Source organism: Haemaphysalis longicornis, unplaced genomic scaffold (assembly GCF_048455015.1).
Source record: "Haemaphysalis longicornis isolate Haplotype H1 unplaced genomic scaffold, Haemaphysalis longicornis Haplotype H1 scaffold_1, whole genome shotgun sequence".
Lineage (NCBI taxonomy): Eukaryota > Metazoa > Arthropoda > Arachnida > Ixodida > Ixodidae > Haemaphysalis > Haemaphysalis longicornis.
Genome location: NW_027526203.1, coordinates 352,752,839 through 352,779,347, shown reverse-complemented (window position 1 = coordinate 352,779,347; position 26,509 = coordinate 352,752,839). Strand labels below are relative to the sequence as shown.

General features: G+C 50.0%; 2 protein-coding genes across 7 annotated transcripts in view; one reads left to right on the top strand and one right to left on the bottom strand.

Moving 5' to 3' along the window:
* Snrk (SNF related kinase) overlaps positions 1-10,263 on the top strand; it is a 35,691-nt gene extending 25,428 nt beyond the window's left edge. The window contains exon 5 of the mRNA XM_077685975.1: positions 7,365-10,263. Within this exon, the coding sequence (XP_077542101.1) occupies positions 7,365-8,445 (1,081 nt within the window). The 3' untranslated portion in view covers positions 8,446-10,263. The remainder of the gene's footprint in view (positions 1-7,364) is intronic.
* A 4,679-nt stretch (positions 10,264-14,942) lies between these two features.
* Positions 14,943-26,509, bottom strand: part of LOC144154886 (nuclear receptor coactivator 5-like) — a 69,662-nt gene continuing 58,095 nt past the window's right edge. For all 6 annotated transcript variants that reach the window (XM_077685977.1, XM_077685976.1, XM_077685978.1 and 3 more), the window contains 2 exons: positions 16,391-16,421; positions 14,943-15,003 (listed from right to left, as the gene is read on the bottom strand). The gene's annotated coding sequence lies outside the window, so the exon portion shown is untranslated. The remainder of the gene's footprint in view (positions 15,004-16,390; positions 16,422-26,509) is intronic.

Here is a 26,509-nt window from a genome sequence, read left to right as displayed (position 1 = left end):
GCTAGGTATGTTTTCGGCTGATGTTTTCTATAATGAGTTCACCATTTGTGGGCCCACTGCTCCACGAACGAGTTCGCGGAATGCGCGCAAACTGACACTGACGCTCTAGCGAGTTCTCGTTGGCGTGCTATTGCCATAAGCACCGACAGCTTGCGGGCAGTGGGCACAGGCCAGAATAACAGGCCCCTGGCCTGGTGCGAACACGTTTTTACGATACAGGCATGATGAGTGAGGCAAGCTCCAAAGATGGGGAAAAGCGCATGGCACTTGAGCGTCTGCGGTAACGTGGAGGGCATTCATCCACTGTGTAGGCCTTGGCTAGTGATAGCTACGATTCCAAGCCGTCCTGGGAGGTTTATCTTGGGCATTTTACAGCCGACAACATGGCAGAAGTGCGGTATGGCGATTATTGAAATATCAAGAATGCCCATCCAACGATAATGTCGCATGTCAAGCATGTTGTTTTACAGAACCGAAACCAAAACTTGTTTGAATGCTAATCTTGGACATCGTCCAATCACTGTGCACCTCCTCCCGACGTCACAGCCTTTAGTTGGTGCGGCCTCCACAGACCGCGCATGGTAGTTTTTCTTCTTTCAGGCTTTATAAAATAATTACCGACTTATCAACCGGTTAAACAATGAGAAGTGTGTTAATTTGAGCCAGTCTACGCAGTGCAAGCAAAAACGGGAGCTTGACAAATTCACTTCAGTGTCCCTTTAAGGGTGGTAGAGGGGATACGCTGCACAAACGCGAGGAGATAAGGCAATGTAAGCCAGAGTTATATATATGCTAATGTCCTCTCCCTACCGTCGTCCTCTGTGCATCCTGAGCAGCCGTGGCCCTCTTTGCAGCTGCTGTGCAGAGCACCGTCACTGAGCCAGTGATGGAAGTGGCATTTTACTTCTCGGAGCGCAGCTGTTGGAGCAGGCAAAATTCCAGTTTGGAGCAGACACAAGCCATTTTGGAGCAGATGCCAAAATACGCTTCAATACAATTATAAGGGTGGATATAATTCACAAGAAAACCGTTAAAGTTTCCAATATTTATTGCGCACCATACTGCATGTAAAAAACCAACAATCAAATTCAGCAGGCACATCATTTCAAAAATCCGAGCAAGACCTCTGTTGCCTTCAACTTTAGGATTAAAGTACCGATGTACATCACTAAACTGTCCTAGTTTTAAAGCGTACATTTCCACTTGCAGCCAAGAACTAAAACGGGGTAAAACAATTAGAGCAAAAGCCACAAAACCACAGTCATCCTTACGTCACGTGTTAAAAAAATTGAACATTTTAACTTCCGGGTTTGTCTGTATATGTAGTTCAAGTACACCACAACAACGTTGAAGTTGGACCGATGCAGCATGTAATAGAAAATGATTTCAGAAAAACGTCTTGAGAAATATGAAGCCGAATAATACTAACTCTACAATGTTAACAACACTAGTACATGCCACAAAGAACCGTTTATATGTTCTTTGTGACAAACATGGCAATGCCCCAGGGCAGCCGTAAAGCCATGAAAAAAGCTATGGACGATCCCAGATAAAGGAGGCCTTGTCTACAGATGCGCAGACACATCGCAGCAAACTCAGTTTACAAACGGGTTTGACTTGGATGTTTAAATAAAGGTGACACTAGAGACAAGTTTATTTTCAGTTTCCGTTTTGCACAAGAGTTACAAGTGCTGCTACACGCTTTCGAAATGCCCCATCGGCGCACGTTTGGAGCAAAAATCCCTTAAAATGACCATTTGGAGCAGCATGCAGCACAAGTTTCGCCTTGGAGCAGTTTTGAGCAATTGGAGCAGCACTTCTACCACTGCTGAGCCAGCCGCTTTAGATAGTTCCACAGTAGTCACAGAGCTGGGTAGAGGGGCAGTGATGAAGTGAAGAATGGTCACAGATGACGCACTTAAAATGCTCGCGCCAATAGCGCCACGCACGAACGCCCTTGGGCATTGCCTAGAAGCACTCTTTCTTGCTCACGCTGCATTCTTCTGCTCATACGCAACAAATGGGATTTTGTGAGGTGGGCCACCTCGTGCTTTTGCGCAAAACAACAACAAAAAGCTCAACGCAGTTATTTCTACTACCTCACTTCCCGCTGTGGAACTTATGACCAAGGGCAAAGGTCACTGGCAAGCAGCCCTGCGTGGTGCTAGTGGGTTAGTGCTTATCTAACCTTTGTGCTGGTCACAGGGGCTCTGGCTGTCGGCATCTCCCGTCGTCTCGTGTAGTCGCGGTACTAAAACATCGCTACACTCGTTTCCTAACGCCTCATGCTCGAACGTTTCATCTCCATGGGTACAAACGCGTGCTGAAAGAGCCCACTGGGACACTCGTTCTCCAACAACTTGCTCTACTTCTTAGCATACTTATTAGCATGCTGCGGTATGTGACACGAGGACAACTTACGACCAGTCTGTCTCTCATTTAATTGCTTGAATTTGGTTCAGCACAAGAGACGGTGCCACTACCCCAGCAAGCGCATGATTGCTCCTTCCACTGGTGGTTCTCCGGCACCCAATGAGCAAGCGCCGTGTGGCAAGAGAGAGGCTTACAATCTTTGAATACACTTAGACACTACATGCTTCGCCCCTTCCCAGGTTTCACGTTAGCAAAGATGGCCTTTTTTCCTTTTTTTTTTTTTTTTTTTTCCCCTCCCTCTTGTTATTGGTCTCCGAGGTGCTGGTTTGTTCAAATCTGTTGTTGAATTTGCTGAACCCACATTGTTTGCAGGTTTTATACTTTTCTGAAATGTATGGCCACATTATTCTAGGGTTAGTAGTGGATGATGAATTTCACAGTAGTTACTCTCACCTATTACCACAGCACTTGACTGAGATCACTTCTGTGAGGCTGTGCATTGTCTTAATGCCTCTGGATAAGTGGTGATTAGTCTTGTTTGCCTCAACAATGCAGAGAACAGACATACAAGTATGTGAAACTGACAAGAAAGGCACTAACTTCCAGCTAGCTCATTCTCACAATCATTGTTCTTTTAGATACAATAGGACACGTGCAAAATGTGTAAGGTTTGGGTTGCTTTTTGAAAGTGATCTGGTTGCTTTTTAAAAGTGATTGGGCGAGTGAATTTCTCTCCTCGAACCTGGTACATTTTTTGAGTCTGCGGGTGTTTTTTAAAGGAGTGTGCAGATTATCCCAGTAGCATACTTAGAGATTAGCACTGATATTATCACTTTCATGCCCTTGTTTGTTGGTGCTAGTGCTGAATGAGGTATGGACTGTGTAGTTCAGCACTCCAATTCCTTTTCGTTATCACAATGAAGCTGTTTATGGCTAATCCCCGAGGTTTTCATGATGATGTTGACGCTTTACTCGGAGCTTCAGTGTCTCTAATAAGGCTCCCATAGTAATGCTTAGTCGTTCGTTCGCTCATTGGTTGGTTCATTCGTGCTTGCATTTCGCTCCGCCGAAAATGTGCAGCTGCGCTGGACATGTACTCTCTGTATAAAGGCGCCGTGCCCCGATTCTCCACCTCATTGTCTGAAGCCGCTGATTTGAGACCACCTACCAAGATTGAATGACGTTGAGGAACAGCTAGTCGCAGCACGACTTCGTCTAGAGTTCGCACCTCTGTTCAAAATTCTGCATCACCTCAGCTTTGTTGGTCATCCACTTTCACAGAGTGGAATGGCTCATCTTTTAATTCATGCGGTATGCATTCCATAAAATTTGATAGTAACCTCCTTGGTTTGTATCAGGAATAATTTCACCTCTTAGCAGCATAACGATGCGAACTAGCATTTTTTTCTCCTCCAAAACCTGCTCCATAATGTTAAATGCCACTTATATGACCGATATCACTCATGAACAAGCCAGATGGTATACTCGGGTACAACTTCAGAACGGCATTGGAAATTTCCTCTGTGCCTTCACCACAGCCAGCTGTTCCTCCGTATGGGGCTAAAGGTGCCTTACTGCGCGTGTTTTGAATGCAACACGAATCATTTGCGTGGGTTTTCTGACTTAATCTGCTTATAAACTACTGCAACGGCGACAATCAATGTGAGAGAAAGCAAACGATGCCATGCCTTAAATCTCCTGTCAAAGCACGCTCACGTTGTCATCCAGGTCCGTCGTTTCAGCAGGGTCATACAAACTATTGCCGGAGTATGGTTTAAATGGGAAGTCATTGTCTTGACCATGACTAATCTGTTCTGTTGCTGCTTGTGGTATGCTTCATTCGTTCCTCGCTTAAACTGGCATGGAACCAATGGTGAACCTACCGTTGATGCTTCCATGCTGCTCAGTTGAATTACATGCTTGCACACCATTCGGATACTTGGAAGCAGCGAGCACATGCTTCGGCTCGGGACAAGTCCCTTTGTGGAACTGTATGGTTCAAATGCAAAAATGTAAAACCTGGCAGCATCAATCAAGTAACGTGAACCACTGCCGTAGCTCAGTGGCTAAGGTGCTGTGTTGCTAAGACCAACGGGTGCGGGTTGGATATGCTTCCATGCTGCTCAGTTGAATTACATGCTTGCACAACATTGGGATACTTGGAAGCAGCGAGCACATGCTTCGGCTCGGGACAAGTCCCTTTGTGGAACCGTATGGTTCAAATGCAAAAATGTAAAACCTGGCAGCATCAATCAAGTAACGTGAACCACTGCCGTAGCTCAGTGGCTAAGGTGCTGTGTTGCTGAGACCAACGGGTGCGGGTTGGATCTTGTGGCTGTTTTTCTGATGGAGGTGAAAAATAAAAACGCTAGTGTGTCGAGATTTGGGCGCACGCTAAAGACACCCAGGTGGTCAAAATTAAACTGCAGCCCTCCGCTTGTGTGCACATCACAGCCCAGGTGTAGCTTTGACTTGTAAAACACCCAAAATTTGAATTTCTTGAACACAGGAGCATGAGAGTCCTAACCTAGAACAACTATCCATGTGATTGGGATGGTTGGATATGGAGGGGCCGTTTGCTGTGGGTTAAACGTCGATCAGCTCAAAGAAGGGCAGAACGCTTGTTACAAAGGTTGCAGTAAAGATCCCTATGCAGTCATTGACCATGCAACACTCATTTTTATATTGGTATTGATATATATTATGCCAATAATAAAAAATGAATACATTTAAGGCAAGGAAGAAAAGTGTTGCAATTCCACTTTCTATGGGGTGTTGAGTGAGCACTTATGGTCACTCAGCAAACCATAAAAGGCAGCAGAAGGCCTCTTCTGTGGCTCCTTTTCTGTGAAACGCCCTTTTTTTTTTTTTCCAAAATCAAAGCCTCACCATTGATCTTAACAGCCTCAACCTCTGGAGGCTACAGCAATGTCCCCCTTGCAGGTGCCCATTGCTGTAAATAGTTTTTTGCTGCTATCAGTGACTGAACTATTCTTTGGCCACGTCATGCACTTACTGGTGCTAAGCTGCTAAAGCATCATTGTGCAAAAACGCCAGTTTCTGGCTGGGAAATTCATAGCTGCAGCCATCAAAATTTGCGCACTGGTGTGGACTGAGTGTTCCAACCAAAACCGCAGCTTTCGCAGCCTCCGATCAGTCCGAGCACCCTGCCAACCCTGTGTAACTGAACACTCTCCACGAGTCTGCCGGTAACAAATAGTCATGTTTAACTTGTTAAAATATGCTTCACAGTTCATCGTACCTACTGCGCTTCCTACAACATTGATTTGATTGATTGATTGATTGTATGGTTTAACGCGCCGACACAACGCAGGCGATGAGGTGCGCTGTAGTGGAGGGCTCCGGATTAATTTTGACCACCTGGGGATCTTTAACGTGCGCCGAAGTCTCGTACACACGGGCGTTTTTGCCTTTCGCCTCCATCAGATAAGCGGCCACCGCGACCGGGAATCGAACCCGCAACCTCGTGCTCAGCAGCGCAACGCCTTAGCCACTGAGCCACCACGGCTTGTGCTTCAGTGGAACAGCTCTTAACAAAGTGGCCTCCAAACGTTGTCCTTTTTCAGGTACATTCCCCTGCCGATATTCACCCTGTTTGGAACAGCAAGTCGTATTGTGGCTGCCCTCCTGAACTGCACGTACCCTTACGTCCTCAGTGCGTGCTTGTGCTGCTAGAGCTGCAGCACTGGTGCAGTGGGCATCCATCTCTTGAATATCCACACATTGCATTCAGCCTGTGCCAAATAAAGCTCATTGTTTGGTTTGCAGCACGCTTGCATGGTGGTAACTTGGTTGGGGTGGCTCAACACCTTTTGATCTGCTTGCAGCACAGTGTGCACTCCACAGAAGAGTTCTTCCTGCTTGATACCTTCAATAAAACAAGAATGCATGCCCGAAACTTTCTTGATTTGTCTGCTGTACCGATAGATTCAGCACAGACTGCAGCAACCCTGAAAAAAGCGGTCTGCTGCTATGCATGGCTTCCAATGAAACCACAGCTTTGAAATGACTCTTGGCACAGAGGTGTTCACTTCACCATTGCAGCTGCATGCTATGTAAGCTTTCACACCGAGATTAAGCAAACCACTGGTACAATGCATGCACAGACTTGCTTCCTTCCTGAGCATGGCAACCAAGTGCACATAGTTACCTTTCCCCCACTGTTACATGCGCCGTTGCAGCACAAAAAGTCATCCTCAGCCCAAGGCTACAATCTTTGTCAACCCGGGATTGCTTCCCTTTTGAATGGCGATGAACAATTTCCTGCTTTAGCCCATTCTTCTTCCACCATACAATTCTACAAAAAGTCTGGTCCTGAGGCTGACCCTGCTGTACCTCCCTATCTTATTCGATGACAGGTGGTGCTACTGTCCAGCAAATGGCAGTTAAAGAAGCGTATTCATAACTACAGTAGAATCTCGATGAGCTAATTTTGGGTGATACGAATTTCGGGATACGAATTTTAAGTCCTGGCGAAATTGCTTTGTTTGCAATGGGCAAAATTTCGGCTGTGGATGATACGAACGAGCCGATGAGGCGCCCGACTGCCGAGTGAGCAAGCGACTGCGACATGCGGGCCCTCTCTCTCCTCTTTGTCACTCTTACTCAGGGAACGGCTGGGCTGTTTTCTGCTCGCGAAAACTCTCCGCGCACACCACAGGTGCACCGACTCCGCCGCAAAACCCCGCACGCACGCGACATGGCCGGCGGCAGAAACATGGCGGCGGCTCCCAAAGAAAACAAGTACCCCTTCCTAGTTGACAATGTTGTCATATCAGTTAAATTGCATTTGTTGAAGTGGCATCGATCAAAAATCTTAGGATATTGCGCAGCCAATCTCTTCGCAAAGCAGACAAAAGCAAAAACAAAAAGCAAAAAGCCAAAGCTGCATTCGCTTCAGTGGCGTGGCTGTATGGGCCATAGGGCCAACTGAGAGAGACGCTGATGGTGCTGCCCTTGCTGCTGCGCAGGGTGTCCTCTGCCACCCCGTCCCCTGCTCAGGAGCGACCCAGCGTGTCCCTGGCCTCGCCCGGTGGCCTCCCGAGCATCTCCCTGGACCACTCTGCGAGCCACCCCCTGACCTCGCTGCTCAGCGTGTGTCCCGCTGAGGACGACTCTTCCCTGGCCGTGCCCCGGTCCAGCCTGCCGCTGGGGCGCAAGTGCAGCATTGTGCGCGAGGAGGACGACCTGTCGTCGCTGGCGCCCTCCTCCTCCCACTCGCCGCCCGTCCGGGGCGTCGTCTTCTGCGAGGAGGCCGAGGCCGAGGAGCGCGCCGTGCGGCCCGTCCTGTCCCTACCCCCTTCGGCGCCCTCGCCCCCGGCCGACAGCCAGCGGCAGTCGCCCACCGTGCGGCTGCGCTGCATTCCGGGCCGCCGCCTGCACGCCGTGAAGAGCTCGCCCCAGCTGCTGGGGGGCGCTGGCGACCTGCGTGTGCGGCCGGGCCTGGGCAAGCTGCGCATGCATGCCGCCAGCCGCAACCGCACCACCAGCTGCAGCAGCTCAGACGACGACGAGGCCGACAAGCGGCGCCACCCGCCGGCCACCAAGGGGGACACGCCCCTGCAGGGCAGCCCGTCGGGCCCGTCGCCCCATGACGAGGGCTACTCGGCTGACAGCACCGACAGCTTGGACATTTTGCCCGATCCGGCCCCGCGGCTCACCAACTCGGTCTCGTGCGGTGACTTGACTGTAGAAGAATCTCCCCCACCAAAAACAGAGGCCCTGGCTGTTCAGTGTGCAGACGTGGTCCTTGTGGAAGACACGGCCCCCAGCGACGCTCCCCGAATCTCCAACAGCTTCAGCCTCGCTGCGGGACTCAGCTGTCTCGGGCGGAAGGCGAGCCGTGAAGAGATGCGGAGCAGCCGGTCGCGCCTGGGGAGCAGCCTGGCCAGGCTGGTCCCCAACGGAAGCCGTGCCTCCCACAGTGCTGGGGCTGCGGCCCTCAAGCCCCAGCTGGACATAAACCAAAACGGATTTAGGAAAGGCCGCAGCAAAAGCCAGTCGGGGGTAGTCGATGTGAAACTCGCGTCCAAGTGCTGCACGCTGTGTTGAAGGGGAACGCGACAACCTCCCAGAGCCGAGAATACTCATCCCAGAGCAGGTGGATCACATTCCTGGGGGGGACCATGCCACAAATGTTTCTTCCATGCTTCGTGCTCTCGTTACCCCTCGGCTGCCAACTGATGGCAGGGCCTGCAACAGGTTCACAGGCATTACTTAGACAGCGTTACTTTAACAAGCCTTACGAGCACTGATCCAGTTGTCTTACGTTAATCCTTTGCTTCGGCTTAGAAGGAAAGGCTGTAGTGCAATCACTCCCTGGATGTGCCGCCACAGAAGTTTCAAAGGTTTTACGTGGCTCATTCGGGATAGTAGAACTGCTGGTTTTAGCCTTTTATACCTAACTCTGCACATTCTTTTTAACATTTTTCATTTTGGCACAAGGTAACTAGAAGCACACTGTGTTCGGACTTCCAGGCGGAGGAGTATTGTACATTTTTTTTGCCATGTGTTTGAACGAATGCTAGTGCACTTTGACTGGTCATTGTATGCACCGCATTCGCAATTTTTTAAGCCAGAGCTTTTTTCCGGGAGGGGGATGCGTGGCCCCTTTGAGCTTGCCTAGTCCGGCATGCAGCACACGGGAAGGAAGAGGATACATTACGAACAGCACAACAAAGTAGACTTGCGGTCAAAACAAAGCAAATGTTAGTACAAAAGTCGTCCTCTTTCCCTCTTTACTCTGTGTAACCCTAGTGATGCTGTACACCAAAGTTATAGGCATAATGGTGAAAGTTCAAAGGTGTTGACGTCACATTCCCAGTACACACACACACACACACACGCAGGAAGTTTATGTTGAAAGTGCTGTGCGGCCTGTGTTGTTGTTCAAGTATTCTCGAATTTACCAAGAGAAGGTGTCATTATTGTGTAACCTTGTTCAAGTGTGGTCGCAGTGCGGGCACTGGTGTCAATGTCACAGCTGGGGACGTGGGTCAGCCTCAAAGGCTGTGCCATGGCAAGCGGTTTTACGACTGACGCAACAAGGCGGGGGTCCAGAGTGCCCGATGCATCCCCTTGTGAAATATTAGCAGCCATGGTCTGTTTTTTGTCTGTTTGCCACTGTGGTTGCAATGCTTGTGCATTTAAAATGAACATGGTTTACCCAAAGTGGCTTGTGCTTAGGTAGTTTTCTAAATACAGTGATGTGAGTGCTGTATGTACATACTAGGTGGTCCTGTACCCTTCCCATTGTTTGTGGTGTAACGTTGGTGCGTGCATTCTCCAGACAGTCTCGTTGCGCAACAAGGACCACATGTAACCGACCGTCGTGGCCTCCTTTTCTTTTCAGTGTTGGCTCCTCATCGTAGGTGTACCCTTTCCCCCCCGCACACAAGAACACTACTTTAGCAATAACTGTGCAAAATGTAGACGTAGGATTGTTTTAGTAAGACGTAGTTAACAAATACCTCCTGGCTTTTATTTTCAACACTTTCTGCTTGCTTCAACAAAATATTGATGCACAGCGGTGAGCTGTGAAAACACGAACGTAGCGCCAATCACCACTGCATGCTTCTGTTTGGAACACGTGCCGGCTGGTGACGCACAGAGTCACGATGCACCCAACTTCTTCAGCAACTGCTGGGCCTCTTCCGACACCTGTGAAAGCAGCACACGCGCGCCGTGTAACCATCCACCCGGTGACAAGCATGGAATGGTACCGCACGACTACACAGCTGTGCAGCGCAGCGTGGCCTTCCCGCTTTTAAAGGCTTCTCGATTAGCAGTGCCGCACCCAAAGTCTCCCAGTGAATGTTGGCTCAGATGTAAACAAAATCGAAACACTGTGAATTAAAAAATTTTGCCGTGGAGTGCATTTGCCTTTGTTTTCACCCACCACCTATGCTGCATTACTCGAAGTTAAATCCATGGAAATGCACACTCATGCAAAACTGCACTCAATTTCTGGGGTTGCATTGCACACCTGTTCAAGCAAACTTTATTTTGGTTTTAATCACACTTTTCTCGTAAAGGCACACTTTTTGAATGGGCAATTTTTTCACTGCGACAGTTTCCAATTGCGCTGACTCAATGGTGCACAAAGTTTAACATCTACAGTGGTTCCAGAAAAGAATCGAGCATCTATACCTCAGGGTAAATGTAGCGTAGCATGCTCATGCAGCCCTAGAGTAGAATATGGTGCCCTCACTTAAAGGCAGTGTCCCCAATCGCACTTTACTGCATCCACCCACACTAGTGGAACATTCTTAAGCCATGGCTGGGCCCAATTCTGCCTAAACTATCAACGACATCAGCTGTGCAAGCGTGTAAACTCAACATTATCAGGTCTGTGCTAGTTCGGCGTCGCACCACAACCCCTGGGTGAAAAGGCGTAGGGCACGTGGCACATGAGGGGCAGCAACAATGTGGAATAATCTAAAACCGCTGCCACCAGTTAAGGGGGTCAGCTCACCGGTACATGTGCTGCTGGCTAAACAGCTGATGAGGTGACAAAGTGGCATCATTGCCTTGTGTACTAACCCTCCTGATGTCATCGTAAGGGCCAAGCTTACAGCTGTGCGGCTCTTGCACTTGCATGTGCAGAGCAGGCCTACACCTTGTACGTTTCTATCAAACAACTGTGACAAACTGATTCTTCACAAAAAAACCGATGACTGCAAAATGCATGAATACTGCAAAAACTGCAGCGAAAATACTCTTAAGAGCACTTTTGCACCAACCTCAACCTGTCTCGTTCAAGCATAATGTTCCATTTTTTTGAGAATTGGTGCCAAACATAACTAAACAGAACTTACTACTATTGTTACTAGGAATAAACGATGAAAATGCACTCCCTAGCCCAATGCAAACTGATGACATCTTTAAGCCGTCTTGTATAACAAGCAGAAAAAAATGTCACCATGTCTGTAGGTGTTTTTGGAAAAACCTTGGTCTCTTTTTGCGGAGAGGTAACGACGTCCAAGTGCAAAAAAATTACACATAGGTGACCACCTTCAAACAACAATTCTCAACGACACTGCAAGCAAAACTATCTGGACATTCAAATTGTTCTTCGACATGAACCACCGGCAGTTCAGCGATTAACCAGCCTTACACGCTAATAATTTATGCTTTTTTTTGCATTAATGCAAATGCATTGCATGGCCCATTGAGCATAAAAGCCACTGTCTGGCCTTTGTAGAAGTGAAATGGTTACTGAAGTGGCCAACAATGCAAAGGAAATAAACCAAAGTAATTGAGTTGAAAATAAAATTAGCAAAATTTGGGATGGATGGTAATCAAACTCGGGACCTCCAGAACGCAAGTCGAGTACGCACTCTAGGGAATGCATTGTTGCCTTCGACTTACAAAATGTCAGCAACCACTACATGTAGCTCGACAAACAATTAGTTTGACGTTGTCTGGCACTTCGTTAGGAACAACACATTAACGCTGGATATAGGTTAACGCATACCCACTCGGGTGAATTGGCCAGTGACTATGACAGCTGCCATCAGAAGCTAACAGCTGTTTCACCAAATCCCATTTGGCTGTAACGTGAACACACCCACTCCCAATTCTCACATGCCCACTGCAGAGGAATGGCCAATAATGACCACTTACCATTGGCTGTGAAATCAACACAGTCACTCAAAGAAGCAACTCTATGACATTCATTTGACCATTAAAGGACAACTGCACTCAAATTTTTCTTTGCCAAAGTTTGGTCCAAATAAGTTGTCTAAGCTCTTGAAATCAGAATGTTCAAAGCCCTATATACCCACATAGCACAATGACTGCAAGCGTTTCTAAGTATACATAGCAGACGACGCTTGCACCTGGTGGATAGTTGCCAAAAAAAGCTCTGAGTGGCCTGTGACAGAGCAGAGGAATTTGTTCCGTAAAGCTCCCGCTCCTTCGGCGGCTTGCATGCATTCATCGGGAGTTTCCCTGCTACAACACTGCGCTGTAGCGCAGCTGGCATCATGTTTAAAACTAACGGCATAGGTAGCAATATACGCCACTTTTTCAATGCAATAAAAGAGATTGGAAGCCTACAAACTATACAAGCGATTCTGATGGCTCTGGAGTTAGCAAAATTTTTTCACTTGAAAATAATATTTTTTCTCAAAAAATAGCGCGATACGTGCACCTGCCTGTACATTTATCAAGCCTTGCTCGTGGTAACAAATGCGGCCGTCATCTTCGCGAAGTGCAAACGCTAACGAAACTGCTTCTCTCCTAAACATTAAACTACATCTTTTTTCAATGCCAAGCTAAAGTAAGTATTTACTTGTGTAGAGTGTTAGATTTAGTTTACTTGAAAATAGAATGTTATCAACTGTGTGCCTGCGTCTGGTGAAAGAAGAAAACAGTGGTACATTTTTGTCTTTTAGCACATCAGCTAGCTGTGGAAGCTGACATACCATTTCAGACCAGTTTTACAATTCAATCCTTGGTGTGCAGGGAGGTGAAAGTTACCGGGCATATATAGTGACAAAGCTGTTTGCATAATGTCATAGCAAAAATAGCTTAATCTCCATCCGTGCACACTTGTTCCCTTCAAAAAGAGTGATATGATAGCCCAGGTGCAGACTAACCGAAGCTGCTTTTCGATATCATGTAACTGAGTAGCTTTGTTAATCTGGACCCACTTCACTCACAATGCCAAGAATTGCTACTCCGGCAGTTATTCTGATGCAAAAATAACTTTCAGACGGTCTGCTTCATCTCGGGTGATAGCAACGCAATGTTGGGATGGCGCCTAACTCCATTCGCCTGGGCAAACGTTAGTGGGAGTTCTGTGGAAATAATGCAAAATGCAACACTACCACGTGCATTTGGAGGCTACTGTGAGTGGCCGCCGGCACTGGCGCGCCCACTTCTGTTCCATCACCATGTCACGTCCAGCCACAGGTGATGTCGGCATTTTTTTTTTTTTTTCAGCTTCTGTTCCAAAAACACCAGCCGTCACGAGCCGCTTGTGTCGCACGCATTCATATTTGAAATGCAGTATTTTGCATTTTGCACTCTTTTTATGTGTACTATTAGATGACATTACATTTACATTGTCAAAAATTTGAGTTCAGTTGGCATTTAAAGTTTTGCATTCACTAATACGGAGTGCTTAGATATCCTCTGAGTAGTATTTCTTTTTCTCTGTCTGAATGCTGCAAATAGAGCCTGCACTGTCCACAAAAATGCTTATAGGATGCCACCTAGACCTCGTCCACAGGCTTCATTGCCACCAAGGATCTGTCCTTTATTATTCCGTTTTATTATTTATTTACAAGATACCTACATCGCCATGAGGGCATTTTTGTAAACTTCTTCCATTTTGCTAAACAAGTCTGCTTTTAAACCATGAAGTCCAAGCTGCAGGTCTTGCAAGCTGTAGCAAGTACGCACCTCAACTGAGGCTGGAGGAATGGAGGATTTGATTAGTGGGGCACCACAAATCCTCCACTCCTATGTCCAATCTCTTACTCACTGGCCAATCAAATCGCATGTCATACCATCATACCATATACCCAAGTCGACTCTGATTGGTCAACTGGTTGGCACTACATCACGAGCTCAATGCACATTGATCAGTCACAAATCTTGGTGCCAATGAGTGTGGTGCGTTTCTGGTTTAGACCATGCAGTGCGACACGTCCTACCAGTATGGAGGCATTCCCTTAAGTCACCCGAGTACAGACTGGCCAGATTTGGACAGAAACGGAGTGCATGGTAGTTGTGCTTTGGAACACAGTCAAGGTTAGCTGGCAAGCCACAGCAGCGAAGCACAGCCAGAGCTAGGCCAAGTTGCTGCTGTAGCCATAACTGCCTAGCAGTCTGCCCTAAATTTTTCTGTCTGGCCAGCAACCTCACTGGCTTCGCTACCCTGGCAATATGCAGACGCCAAGCTATCTGCGTGTGCACTGACCATGGCTTGCACAGTGTTTACAACTCCCAATCTGTCCAAGAACTACAACAGGCACCTCAACAGCACCGACACTGCTTGAGAGACTGCTTGAGGGCTTGGGTGTGAGTGGTTTTGCTAAATGTACCACTTACACCACCCGAGGACACCTTCCCAGGTGAGCTTCTGCTTGAATAAAGCACACGCACATCAAGTGCGCAATCCCCTAAACGCCATGTAAACAGGGGTTTAGTTGATCTTACCTGCTCTGCTGCAGCCAGCCTATATAATAATGCCTATAAACTATGTGCAGTTATCGCACAAGTGAAAAAAATTACCAAAAAAACTATGTGCAAGCTATTACACAAGAATGAAAAAATACCAGCATGCTGTGCAAGCTATTACACAATAATGAAAAAATACCAGCATGCTTTATGGACGAATAAATCACGGGATTGGCTTCAGGCTGCCAGCTGACGGGCAGCCTAGGCACACTGCCCACCCAAGGTATGCAGTCTTATCACCTAATCACGACATACATGCTTTGTGCAGTAGCATGCAGCATACCTTTTTATCATCCACAGTTTTTTTGGGAGTGAGGTCCACACAACGTCGCAGGTAAGTCACACAGTCATCCTTGCGATTCAGTTCCAAGAGAGTTTTGGCAATCATCAAGAGGTTCCTGCTGTAGAAGTTGGGCTTGGCTACAAAAACGAAAAGTACAGATAGCCTAAATAGACCTGTAAAATACCCAATGCCTACAGTTACTGTTGGCGGCAATCGGGCATATTGCGAAGGCTAGTGGCACGCAAGCAGCACAACTAGCCACCAGTGCTGTCGAGGTGCGGCAGCACACAGAGGACTTGCGGGCATTTGCACGGGAAAACTACACATACAGAGGGGCTAACCAGGGCCTTGGCTCAGCAGTGTGCCCCAATACCGGCTGCTCATCATCACACAGGAAAAACATGCCTCACACAGCTAAGTTTTGTACTTCATATCGATAGTTTGGGAACAATGCACGAATAGCACTCTGTTATTGCTCATTTTTAGTGCAAGCTTATATACCCAAGAACACATCAAATGGTCATGGTGGAGGGCAGGTTTACTGAGTTCGTAATTTTCCTCCTTCCCCATTTTGATTCCTACTAACTCTGAACGTGGGCCTACAAAGACTCCTTTTTCTGTATCTGCATCTTATGGAACACAAATGAAATTACTATAATTATTTTTGTTAAAAAAACAATAACAGCACACAAAACCTAGCAAGGTGGCATAGCCTGCCTGCTCCTACCTACTGAAATGCAGCTCCCAGGCTGAGACAGCTGGTGTACAGTTGAAAACTACAGTAACAGGGCGAACACCAGGGCACTGTTACGGTTTTATTTCAGTAAAGCACATTGTTGGGCAAGTTGGTGCATTAGAGTGATAAAATTAGAGCACGACTGAGACGACGACAAGAGAAAGACGACGGGACAAGCGCTCCCGTTGTCCACCTCTTGTTGTCGTCTCAGTCACACTTTAATTTTATCACGGTTGTTTTATCTGCTAACTCACATCGTCGCACATCTGCTGATTCGTTTGCCTTATTTTGAGCACAAGCTTACTCAGCAAACCTTCTAAAGGCTCTCTCCACTAGCATCACTTGCCTTACGCACATTACCTGTTGCAGATACCGCAGGCATTTTTATCCAATTGGTAAAGCTTTGCACTGTGGCACTGCTTTAGTTTTTATGGCTTTCAAAATGTCAGTCCTAGCCACCCGTGCTGTTAATAGAACTAAAACTATCCCAAAGTGATTCTTCAACAGCTGGCATGCATACAAGAAAAATTGAAGTACACTGCCCCATGCACTTTTGGGGGGCATGCCCAGCATAACTACACTGTTAGGGCCAACAGTACCAGCTTTCAGTTCACCATCAAATCTGTACTTGGGCACCTAGTCAGTTTAATCCAAAAACCATTCTGCCTCAGGTTTGTTTCTCAGTCACTAGCTCTTCTGGGATTGCCCCAAGAGACATGGGCAACCTTGGATTGCCAATACTCCCCCACCCACCACCCAGTAAAAGCAAACACCACAGGAACACTTACTCTCTTCAGCCTTCATGAAATGCTGCAGCGCCTGAAAACAAAGAACATGCACAAAGATAGTTAATCAGATGCAACTGAGTGGTCCAACAGACAACAGTGCCATTTGGTGATAGATAAACCTATGTTTCCTCAAATAGCGCACCATAGTAAAGGGCATGAAAGAGATAATGAAGGGCCTACGGGTTTACTTAGACCACTTGGACAGGTCTACCGAATGTGTCTGGTTGCAGACGTGAATTCTCGCTCTCTGCATTCTTTTATATTTTGCAAGCACTTAAAATGGGGCTTAACGGGAATGGAACACACCAAACTGTCGCTGTCGAACAGATGCCATTCTGCTGGCCCCGTTTGAGACCAATATTTGCGCAAACGTGGCTAAGGAGTTTTTTTTTTTTTTCTTTTGCTGTGCTTGAGGTCTCTGGTTCAATTTCCAGCTGTGTTCTGGTGGATACGAAAAGCCACACTTGGTCTTCAAGCTGTGTTCTGCCTGATATGAAAAACCAAACTTGTTGGGAACAAACATTATATGTCCCTCACTGTTCTCCATTCTCCCAATTTTGCTAAATTTAGTACACCGAAAGGTTGTTATTTCGAACTTCAATAACTCAAAATTTATGAATAATTTGAACTGTACAATTTGGTCTGGCCAAGCTTCCATAGAACTCTATGTATAAAGAAGCCTGTTAATTTGAACCCAAGTAGATTGGGCCACGGATAATTTTTAACTATGCGGCACCACGCCGATGCCTTGGCACCTGTCACGTGGCCAGAGGTACACACCCTGTGCCTGCACACGAGGCTGCCCTGTACACAGAGGGCAAAATAAGGTAAAACCAATCTAATTCTTGCATGGCGGCCATTTTGAAAACCATGCTCTTTGCAAACTTGGCCGATGAGGACGCGAGTACAGTGGTGTGTGTGTGGTACACTGATAGGTGAGGGCATCAAATCACAAGCCAGATGTGCAGAACCTGTCGCTGCCAACGACAACAAGGAGGACGAGGACGAAGCATAGTACGGCTGTTTGCTTGAAAGTGATGGCCAGATGAAATGCCGCCTGTCGCTTCTTCAATTTTCAAGAAGGCTGAGATCAGGCTCTCCGCTACATTCATTTGTTAGAGCAAAAAGTGCTGAACGTCGCCTTTAAGGAGACAAGGCAGGTCGCAATCCCCCGCTATTTCAAGCATCAAAGCGTTGACATGCCCAACGGCTTTCCAATTGCAGTGTACTGTTGTTATTGTTCACTTCCATTCGTTTGAACTTTCAATAATTTGCACTGAGACAGTCCCCTTGTGGTTCGAATTAACGAGAGAGACAGAATCAACTTTTATTGAGCCCAATGAGGTATTGGCTAGTGCACGCAGGCACCGGATGGGGTGGAACCCTCTTCTCGGGTCCCATATGCGTCTAGCAGCTCCTGGCCCCTGGCTGCCAGCGCGAGCTGGATCGTCAGGTCGGGGCTAGACAACAAGGTCTCCCATCGCTCTCGGGGGTCGGGTGTGGGAATAGGGGTGGGGGGCGGGCGGATCTTAAGAGACTCGCACTCGGCTAGGACGTGTGCCAGAGTGCCTTGTCTCTCCTTGCAGAACGGGCAAGTGCTCTCGTACCTGACAGGGAACATCTTGTTTAGAAGTGTGGGATGCGCTAGCGACCCCGCCTGTATTCTTCGGATTACGGTCTGCTGTTTTCGGCTCAATTGTGGGTGAGGCCTGGGAAATCTGCACCTACGCTCTCTACATTTCAGTTATTTCTCTATAGCTCGTGACGGGGCGAAGCTGCGCCGGCTCGTCCTCGGCCCGGACGGATAACTCTCGGGCGTGGTGGTCGGCCAGTTCGTTTCCTTCCACCTTCGAGTGAGCCGGCACCCACACGAGCTCTAAGGCTCGCCTCGGGGGCCTTCGCTTGGACAATATCGCATGTGCCGCGGGAGACACCCTCCCTTTTCGGAAGCTGGCGTACGCCTTCTTAGAGTCCGTAACTATAGTGCCGGCCCTCGGATGTGTTAGCGCGAGGGCCACGGCAACTTCCTCTGCTTCGATCGACTGGGTCGTACGGACCGATGCGCAGGTCACCAGGGTGTCTATGGTGGTGACCGCCGCCGTAGCCTTGGTTCCGTACTTGGGAAGCGCCGCGTCCGCGTAGAGGACGTCGGGGTCCTCTTTGAGCTGGCGGGACAGCGCCCTGGCCCTTGCAGATCGCCTCCCTTCGTTTTTCCCGGGCTGCATGTTCCTGGGAAGGGGCTTGGTCTTTACGACGTCCCTCCACTCGGTAGGTAATGTCTCGATGTCTGGTTGTGGTTCGATGCTCCATCCCACCTTGCGCAAGACGGCCCGTCCGTGTTCGGTCTGACTTAGTCGGATCCTTTGGTTAGAGAGGTGGGCCTCCACCATTTCGTCTACCGTGTTGTGCCTACCCATGCCCAGAAGTTTCTGCGTGGACGAATGCACGGGCACTCCCAGGGCGAGTTTGGTCGCCTTTCTGACCACCGTGTCCAAGGCCTCACGGTCCGCCCTCGTCAGCTGGAGGTACGGGGCAGAGTAAGTGATGCGGGACACGATGAACGCCTGCACCAATTTCAGGGCGTCGTCTTCCTTGATTCCTCGGTTCCTGTTGGTGACTCTTCTGATCATGCTCGAGATCTGCTCGGAGACGGTCTTGATCTTGTGTGTGGCCGCGGTGGCCTTGCCGTCGTCGCGCAGCAACAGGCCCAGGATGCGGACCTGCTGTGTGGACTTCGTGCCGTTAATCGTGACGATTACGTTCGGTGGCGGTTCCTTCTTGGGCCTACCTGGCTGCACCATCAACAGCTCCGACTTCTGCGGGGCACAGCTCAGCCCGCAGGTCGTGGCGTACTCATGGACGGTGGTCGCCGCCCTCTGCAGGGTTTCTTCCACCCAGGCTTCGGAACCCGCTTGGGACGTCCACACCGTAATGTCGTCGGCGTAGAATGCGTGGTCGTCGGCGTAGAATGCGTGGTCCACGCCTTCGATCTCTTGGAGTAACCTAGGCAGGGGCAGGAGGGCCAGGTTGAAGAGCAGCGGAGACAATACCGACCCTTGCGGAGTGCCCCTGTCTCCGAGCTCGATCGGGTCGGACCGTTCCTCTCCTATCCTTATGGTCGCCGTACGCTTGGTCAGAAAGTTCTGGACGTAGCCGTACGTCCTGCGGCCGCAGCCCGTCTTGCGGAGGTTCTCGAGCACGCTTCCGTGGGACACGTTGTCGAAGGCCCCCTTGAGGTCCAACGCAAGTATCCCGCGGGGCGAGTGTCTTGTGGCCTTCTTGAACACCAGTTCGTTTAGCTGGAGGAGGACGTCTTGGGTGCACAGGTGCTGGCGGAACCCGTACATAGTAGCCGGCATCTGGTTCGTCTCGTCCAGGAACCCTTGGAGTCTTCGGAGAACCATGCGTTCCCACGACCTTGCCCACGCAAGACGTGAGCGAGATCGGGCGCATGTTCTCGATTGTCAGCGGTTTGCCCGGCTTGGGAATAAATCTCACTTCTGCTTCCTTCCATTCCGCGGGTAGTTCCGAGCGTTCCCAGGCCAGGTTGATGTGTTCCAGGAGCTCGGCCGTCGCCGCGTCACTCATGTTGTTCAGGAGTCGGTAGGTAATGGCGTCCGTGCCAGGCGCGCTCTTTTTATTACTCTCGTCGATGGCCGTCAGTAATTCTGTGGTGGTAAAGGGCTCGTCCAGCTCCGGATTTTCGGGTCCCCCGTATTCCTCCGGCAGCGGGAACTGCCCGCGCTCCGTCTTCGATGAGCCTCTTGCCGACCCCGCCGTAGGCGTTGAGTACCTTGGTGAGGTTTCGGTTCGTGGCCGCCCTACCATTTAGCGGGTCGACCAAGTGACGCAGGAGGCACCAGGTCTTGCGCGCGGACAGCATGCCCTGCAGGCCGTCGCACGTGCTCATCCAGTTCTCCTGGCAGAGCTTGGCAGCGTACTCGGAGATTTGCTTGTTCAGCGAGGCTATGCGCTTGGGCAGCTTTGTGTTCCTTCTCTGCTGTTTCCACCTCCGAGTCAGCGAGTGTCGAGCCGCCCACATGTGCGCGAGCTTGGCATCGACGAACGGTGTCTTTGCTGTCGTGGCAACGGTCTCCGTGAACTTATCGAGCGCGGCCTTCTGTTCTCTTGCCCACTCCGCGTACGGTCTTCCACTACTCTCCTCGGCTTCGGCGGAAGATTCGGCCGCTTCTGCCCCGCACTTGCGCATACGGTCCCAGTCGGTGATCCTCGCCGTGCCGATTTCCGCTCTGAACTTGGGTCCTCTGATCGTCACGCTCAGGATGTCGTGGTCGGATCCCAGGCTGACGTCCTCGTTGCGCCAGGTCGCGTCGAGAGTCCCCGCGAGCCACAAGAGGTCCGGGACGGTGTCCCGGTTCGTGCCGGTTCCCTTCGGGTCGCTACCCCAGGCTCGTTGAGGAGCGCCAGTTCCAGGTCTTCCATCGTCTTCGCGAGGGCCTTGCCCCGCTTGGATTGAAACTTGTAACCCCATGTGGTGTGCGGGGCGTTGAAGTCTCCGAGGACCAGGAACGGCCTGTTCCCCGCCAGCTGCTTCGCCTGCCCGACCATCTCATCAAAATCGAGGTCCCTGCGTGATGGCCTGCAGTAGGCGCTCATCACGAACAGGTTCCCTCCGCTACCTATGGTTCTCGTGTGTATCTCGACCAGGGTGTGTTCGCAGCCCTCCTGGGCCGTGAGGTGCTAGGTGGCCGCCACGTTGCTGCGTACCAGGACCGCCGTCCCTTCTTTCGACGGGTCCGTGTAAGTCACGTATCCTGGAATTCTGGGTCTGCCGCGGGTCTCCTGGAGCGCGATCACGTCCGGCTTCTGGTCGAGGCTCTCGATGTGTAATTGAAGTTCTGCCGATTTGTTCTTGATTCCCCTGCAGTTCCATTGGTAAAAGATCGTGGTCTCCCCCCCACGGTTGCGTCTATTGTTGTTCCTCTTCATCGTCGTCCGAGGTCACCTGGTCGCGCCTACTTGCGACCGCCCCCTTGATTTTACTGGTACTCGCGCGCTCCCTTCTCTTCCCAGAGAGGTCCGTGTACCGCATTTTTGCTTCCAAGGACGAGGTCTTGGCGGCTTGTTGGTCCAGCTTGGTGGATAAGTCCTCCATCCTGCTCTCAATCTCGACCATTTCGTGCTTCAGGCTTCCCACTTTGGACCCTAGGAGCTCCAGCTTCGTTTGCATGTCGTTCTGCTGTTGGGTTGGTTAACGGCCGCGAGGACCGCCGCCAGGCCATCCTGTAGCTGTTGCATTTGACTTGGCTCTAGCGACGCCCCCTCCGGCTTCGAGGTCTCGGCGTCCATTTTCTCGTGACGGGGCGACAACGACGTTGACGGTTCCGCCTCCCGATCGGGTAAAGGTGCGGGGTCCCGCCGTGGCACCTTGCGTTTCGTGTTGGCGTCCCCGGACGCTTCGTTTGATATAACTGCCCCAGCGAGCCTTCCGCTAGCTAGCGCATCCATTTTCTCCATTAACGCCCTGATCTGCAGGTGCTGTTGGTGGATTTGAGCGTTCTGCTTTTCGATTAGCTTTTTCAGATCCGCGCATTCGCTACATTCAGCGGTTGGAACGCTTTGGTTAGAGGGAGGAGGAGGGGAGGAAGGGGGACTGAGAGGAGGGGACTCCTCGCATGCGAGAGCGACGGAAGACCTGTCGGGCCAGCCCACCTGTTTTTCGGCGTTCCTCCGTCGAAGGGACCCGGCCCGGGACTTGGACCTCGATCTCGAACGGGACCCGCGTCTGCAGCTGCTGCTCCGGCCACCCTTGGCACCGCCCGACGTTGGTGCACGGCGGCAACCCGAGGGGCCGCCCGATGGAGTCCGGCCCGTGCCCCTTGGTCCGCGGGACGTGGAGCGTCGTCGGCTCTGGTGGCCCCCATTGCGGGCCGGTGTTGCCGATCGGCAGCGAGGGCTGTTGCTGCGTTGGGGTCGCCCTGTAGGACCACTGCGTTCTTGACTTTTTTTCGGCTTCGGCCCGTCGGCGTTCCCAGCGCCGGCGCCGAACCACGTAGGGTGTCTTGAAACGGGCTTTGCAGGCCCGATCTGCGGTGAGGTGGTTGCCCCCGCAGAGACCGCACTTTGGGTTGCAGGTGTGTTTAGAGTCCGGGTTGGCGACGCCGCACCCCCGGCAGATTCTGTTTTGGGGATTGGGGCACACATCCATCCGATGACCGATGCGGCCGCACTGGTAACAGATGTTAATCTGTTTGCGGTACAGCAAGCACTCGACCAGGAGGTTCCCATACCGGACGTAGTTGGGAACCTTGGGCCCCGCGAAGGCGATGACGACGGACGTGGTCTTGCCTATCCGGCTCGCCTGGAGGGCCGACGGGTTGTGCTCGTGGACCACGAGTTCTTGGATTTCTCGGGCGGTGTCCGTCAGCGGAACGCCCCGTATCACTCCCTTGACCGTACCGTTAGGCGCCGACTCGTGTAAGCGCTCACATCGTGGGACGTCCCGTCGATGACGATGCGTTCCACCAGGGCGTACTTGTCGGCGTTCTCTCTCTTTGGCGTGCTTACGATGACGATGTTCTGTTGGCGATTCGGGCATACCACGTCATCCTTTGCCGCGACCCCGCCGACTTGCGCCGCCGCGGTGATGGCTCGACTGATCTCCACGCGGGACACCTCGCAGACTTGGAGGCCACCCCGGGGTCTCATGACGATCTTTATGTCATCGCGAGGGAGGTCCGGCATGCGAGCGGCCCGCAACAGCCTCCCCTTGTTCAAACTTCCCGCCTTGTGGTGACGTGGGTCTCCGCCGCTAGCGCCTCCTGGAGCGCCGCTATCTTGGGTTCCACGTCGACCGTCACCGTTGGCGGGTCCGCCGCCATCTTGGCATTCTTGGTGAAGTAGCGTTAGGCTTAGCCTGCCGTTCTTTTTCTGCTTGAGCTTTTCACCGGCGGTTTTCCACCCCAGCGCTTTCGAGACTTGTTCTGGTAAAATCTCTTCGCCTTCAACTTCGACTCTCATGGCGGTCGCCATTTTAGGTCAACGGCCGCTTAGCTGATGAGCGACGACGTCGTTTAACACAAGCAATTAGCCGCGAGACGTCGCGGCACGGTCCCAGGCCTAGCGACTACCGCGGCCGAGGCCGGGTGTTCATTAGGCTTAACGACGGGGTGCCTATGGAGGATCCACAAAAGGGGCTCAAATTGTTGGAGAAATGGTCCCCTACCTCGGATTCCGGTGTTCCGATGGTCCTTGAGACTTCAGAAAGTCGTACGATGCATTTTCGGCGGGGTACGAGTTGATAAGCCGACGCAATTAGCACAAAAAGACGAGCCGATGCGAAGCACGCCCGCACAACTCGGCAGCCGGTGGCGCCCCCTCGAATTAACGAGCTTTTACTCTATTTGTGAAACATTTTATTCAAATTTGCCAAACACACGAGTTTTAGGAGTCATTGGCAGCACTTATTTTTAAGTGCTGACATTGGAGGATTACTTGTAACGTATCGCACAAAACTGAATGCAAAAATCCTTCGGCATACAGGCTACATGCAAATGATGTGTATTTTAAACAACCCCATGCTGGTGACGCAAAACCATCATAGGCACTACTGCACATTCAGTGCATACAAATAGAGAGATGGTTAAAAAGGAACCAAGTTATGGGGATAAGCTAGAAACAGGTATGTCACAGCAACGCAGGTCTATCAGAAATGCGAGGTGCAAAGTCTATCAAACCAAAGTGACTCGAGGTGTAGTCCTTGCCGAGGCAAGAGCTGCGAGGACCTTCACAAATAGTTGATGCTCAGGTCAGACTCCAATGCAATGAGATGAGAGGTGGCCAGCAGTGTTCACTTGATTGCATGCATCACAAATAGTGAAAGCTCATTAATTCAAATTTCAATAATTTGATTTTATGCATAATTCGAAATGTACGGTTTGGTCTGGTTGAGCTCCCATAGAACGTATAAAGAAGCCTTTTAATTCGGATGTGAGTCGGTTCTGCCATGCATAATTCAAACTATGTGCCCCCGGGCTGGCAGCTTGGCACCTGGGGTGAACCGTTAACACTCCCCAACACATTCATTGGTGAGGAAAGCTAGTTAAAGGGGCCCTGAAGGAGGTTTTTCCGATACATGGCTGTTCATATCAGTATCAGTGGAGTTATTGCAAATGAAAACATCGCATTTTTGCCCGCGCCGCGATTCTCCCTCATTTCGCCTATCTCCTCGCCCCGCGCGAGCGTGAGTGCCCACGATGCCTTGCTTCTCGGTGATGTCTGCAAGAACATCTGGTTATACGCATCTACTCATAGCCTCCTCCTGTATAACCCCTTGGTCTGCTAATTCAATATTCTGCGCCGCGGCATCGCTTTGGGACGGGGCCTTCCGACTTTCTGCGCTTCGTTTGCGCAGTTTTTTTGTTTTTATCATTGCTTATGAATTCTGCACTCCGCTCACGGCTGGACAAGCTGTCAGAAGGGATGGGGTGGGACATTAACGCTTCCACACCACACCGAAAGATCACGCAAAAAGAGAACAGCCCTGTCACCACGCGTTCAGGGCGACGATATGTCGTGATACATATGGGAGTCTAAAATATGCGAGCAAATGACTAAAGAATCGCCTCAAAAAGTCAATGTGCAAGTTTACGTCCGGAGCAAGGCAGAAACGTTTTATGCAGGAAAGCTAGAGAAAACACCTTTCTTCCATCCCGTCATTAAATAGTTTGTCGCATTTAAAGGTAAAGCTTATTCTTTAAATTCTTTGTGGTTGAGAAGGCTTACAATTGGCCTAGAAAATTTTGGCAAAGGGTGTACAAAAGACCACACACACAAAAAAAAAAGGAAAAAGCAACACGCTGCCGGGATTTGAACCTGCGACTTTGATTGAATGACTGCGAGCTTTAGTCCACTGCATCACAACAATACTGAAGATTGTGCGTAAATAACTTCTATACTAGTTTAAGACCCACCCTTTGTGTCTATGTTCTCAACTTGATTTCAAGGATTCCTGGGTGGTTAATTGAACATTTCTTGAATAGTAACAGTTGCACAGTAAGGTTGGTCCATAAAGCCCCTATCATAACTGACCTTCAGCAACAGCCCTGTTTGGGGCGAAAAACGATCACAAATGTGTACCCGGCTGAGACTGATTTCGCCCTACGGGAATGGTGCTTGCCGTACTTTTTTTTAACTCTTTACGCTAAAAACTTTGGTCGATATTGATTCCCTATCAAATAAACCTTCCATAACTCCTTTTATGCTCTTAAATGAGCTTATATGTTCTACAAGCATAGCTGGTCGCACACGAATATGCAGTTTGCAACTCCGGGAAACAAATTGTCACCAAAGCGAAGGGCTTCGGAAATGCAGATCGCGTTAGTGCTAGTGTTGAGTTGTATGGGCTCCACAGACCTTACTATGTTTATCACACTCTAGGAACCAACAGAACAGAGTCACATTCATTACGGCACGAATATTGTCAGGGTGCAGTTTTTGCTTCTCAATGGATTGCAGACGACCATTTGGCCGATTGGTATTGTCAGCGTCTTTGGTTAGCGAGCTAGTCACACCATGCGGACTTTCGATCGGCCAACATGTTCGGGTCACCGTCGGCGTCGTGTGACAAGGCGGTCTGCCAATTCGGAAGTCGGCATCGCCATTATGTCGTCATCGTGTCGCCCTAGCAACGTGCCTTAACGAGAACCGTGGTAATAGAGTAAAAGAGATAAATATAGACAAACACGATAACGTTCAGTGTGCTGCAGGAAGCACTAATTACCCAAGGTGCCACCGCGAACCGTTGACGTTTAAGAAACTACGCTTCTCTTCGCCGGAAGAGTGAGAAAAGCCGTCCAATACCAGGATTTCTGCTTCGTGACGCACATGGGAGAATCGATGACATACATGCGTCGAAATGGCGCAGCCCAAAAATGCGAAGAAAAGTGTGGGAACGCGGCAACAAACTTTTCAACGAAAGTGTGACCTTTCCGCTGCACGTAAAAAAGTTATGTGTTTGGCACAGATGACGTTGACCACCCAACCCAACGATTGCGCTTGTTCCTTTAGTGTGCATTTTCGCAAAATGCGACCCCCCAGGGTCAATTTTTTATTGCTGATTTATATCAGCAATAAGAATCTATTTCTCAAAATAGATTC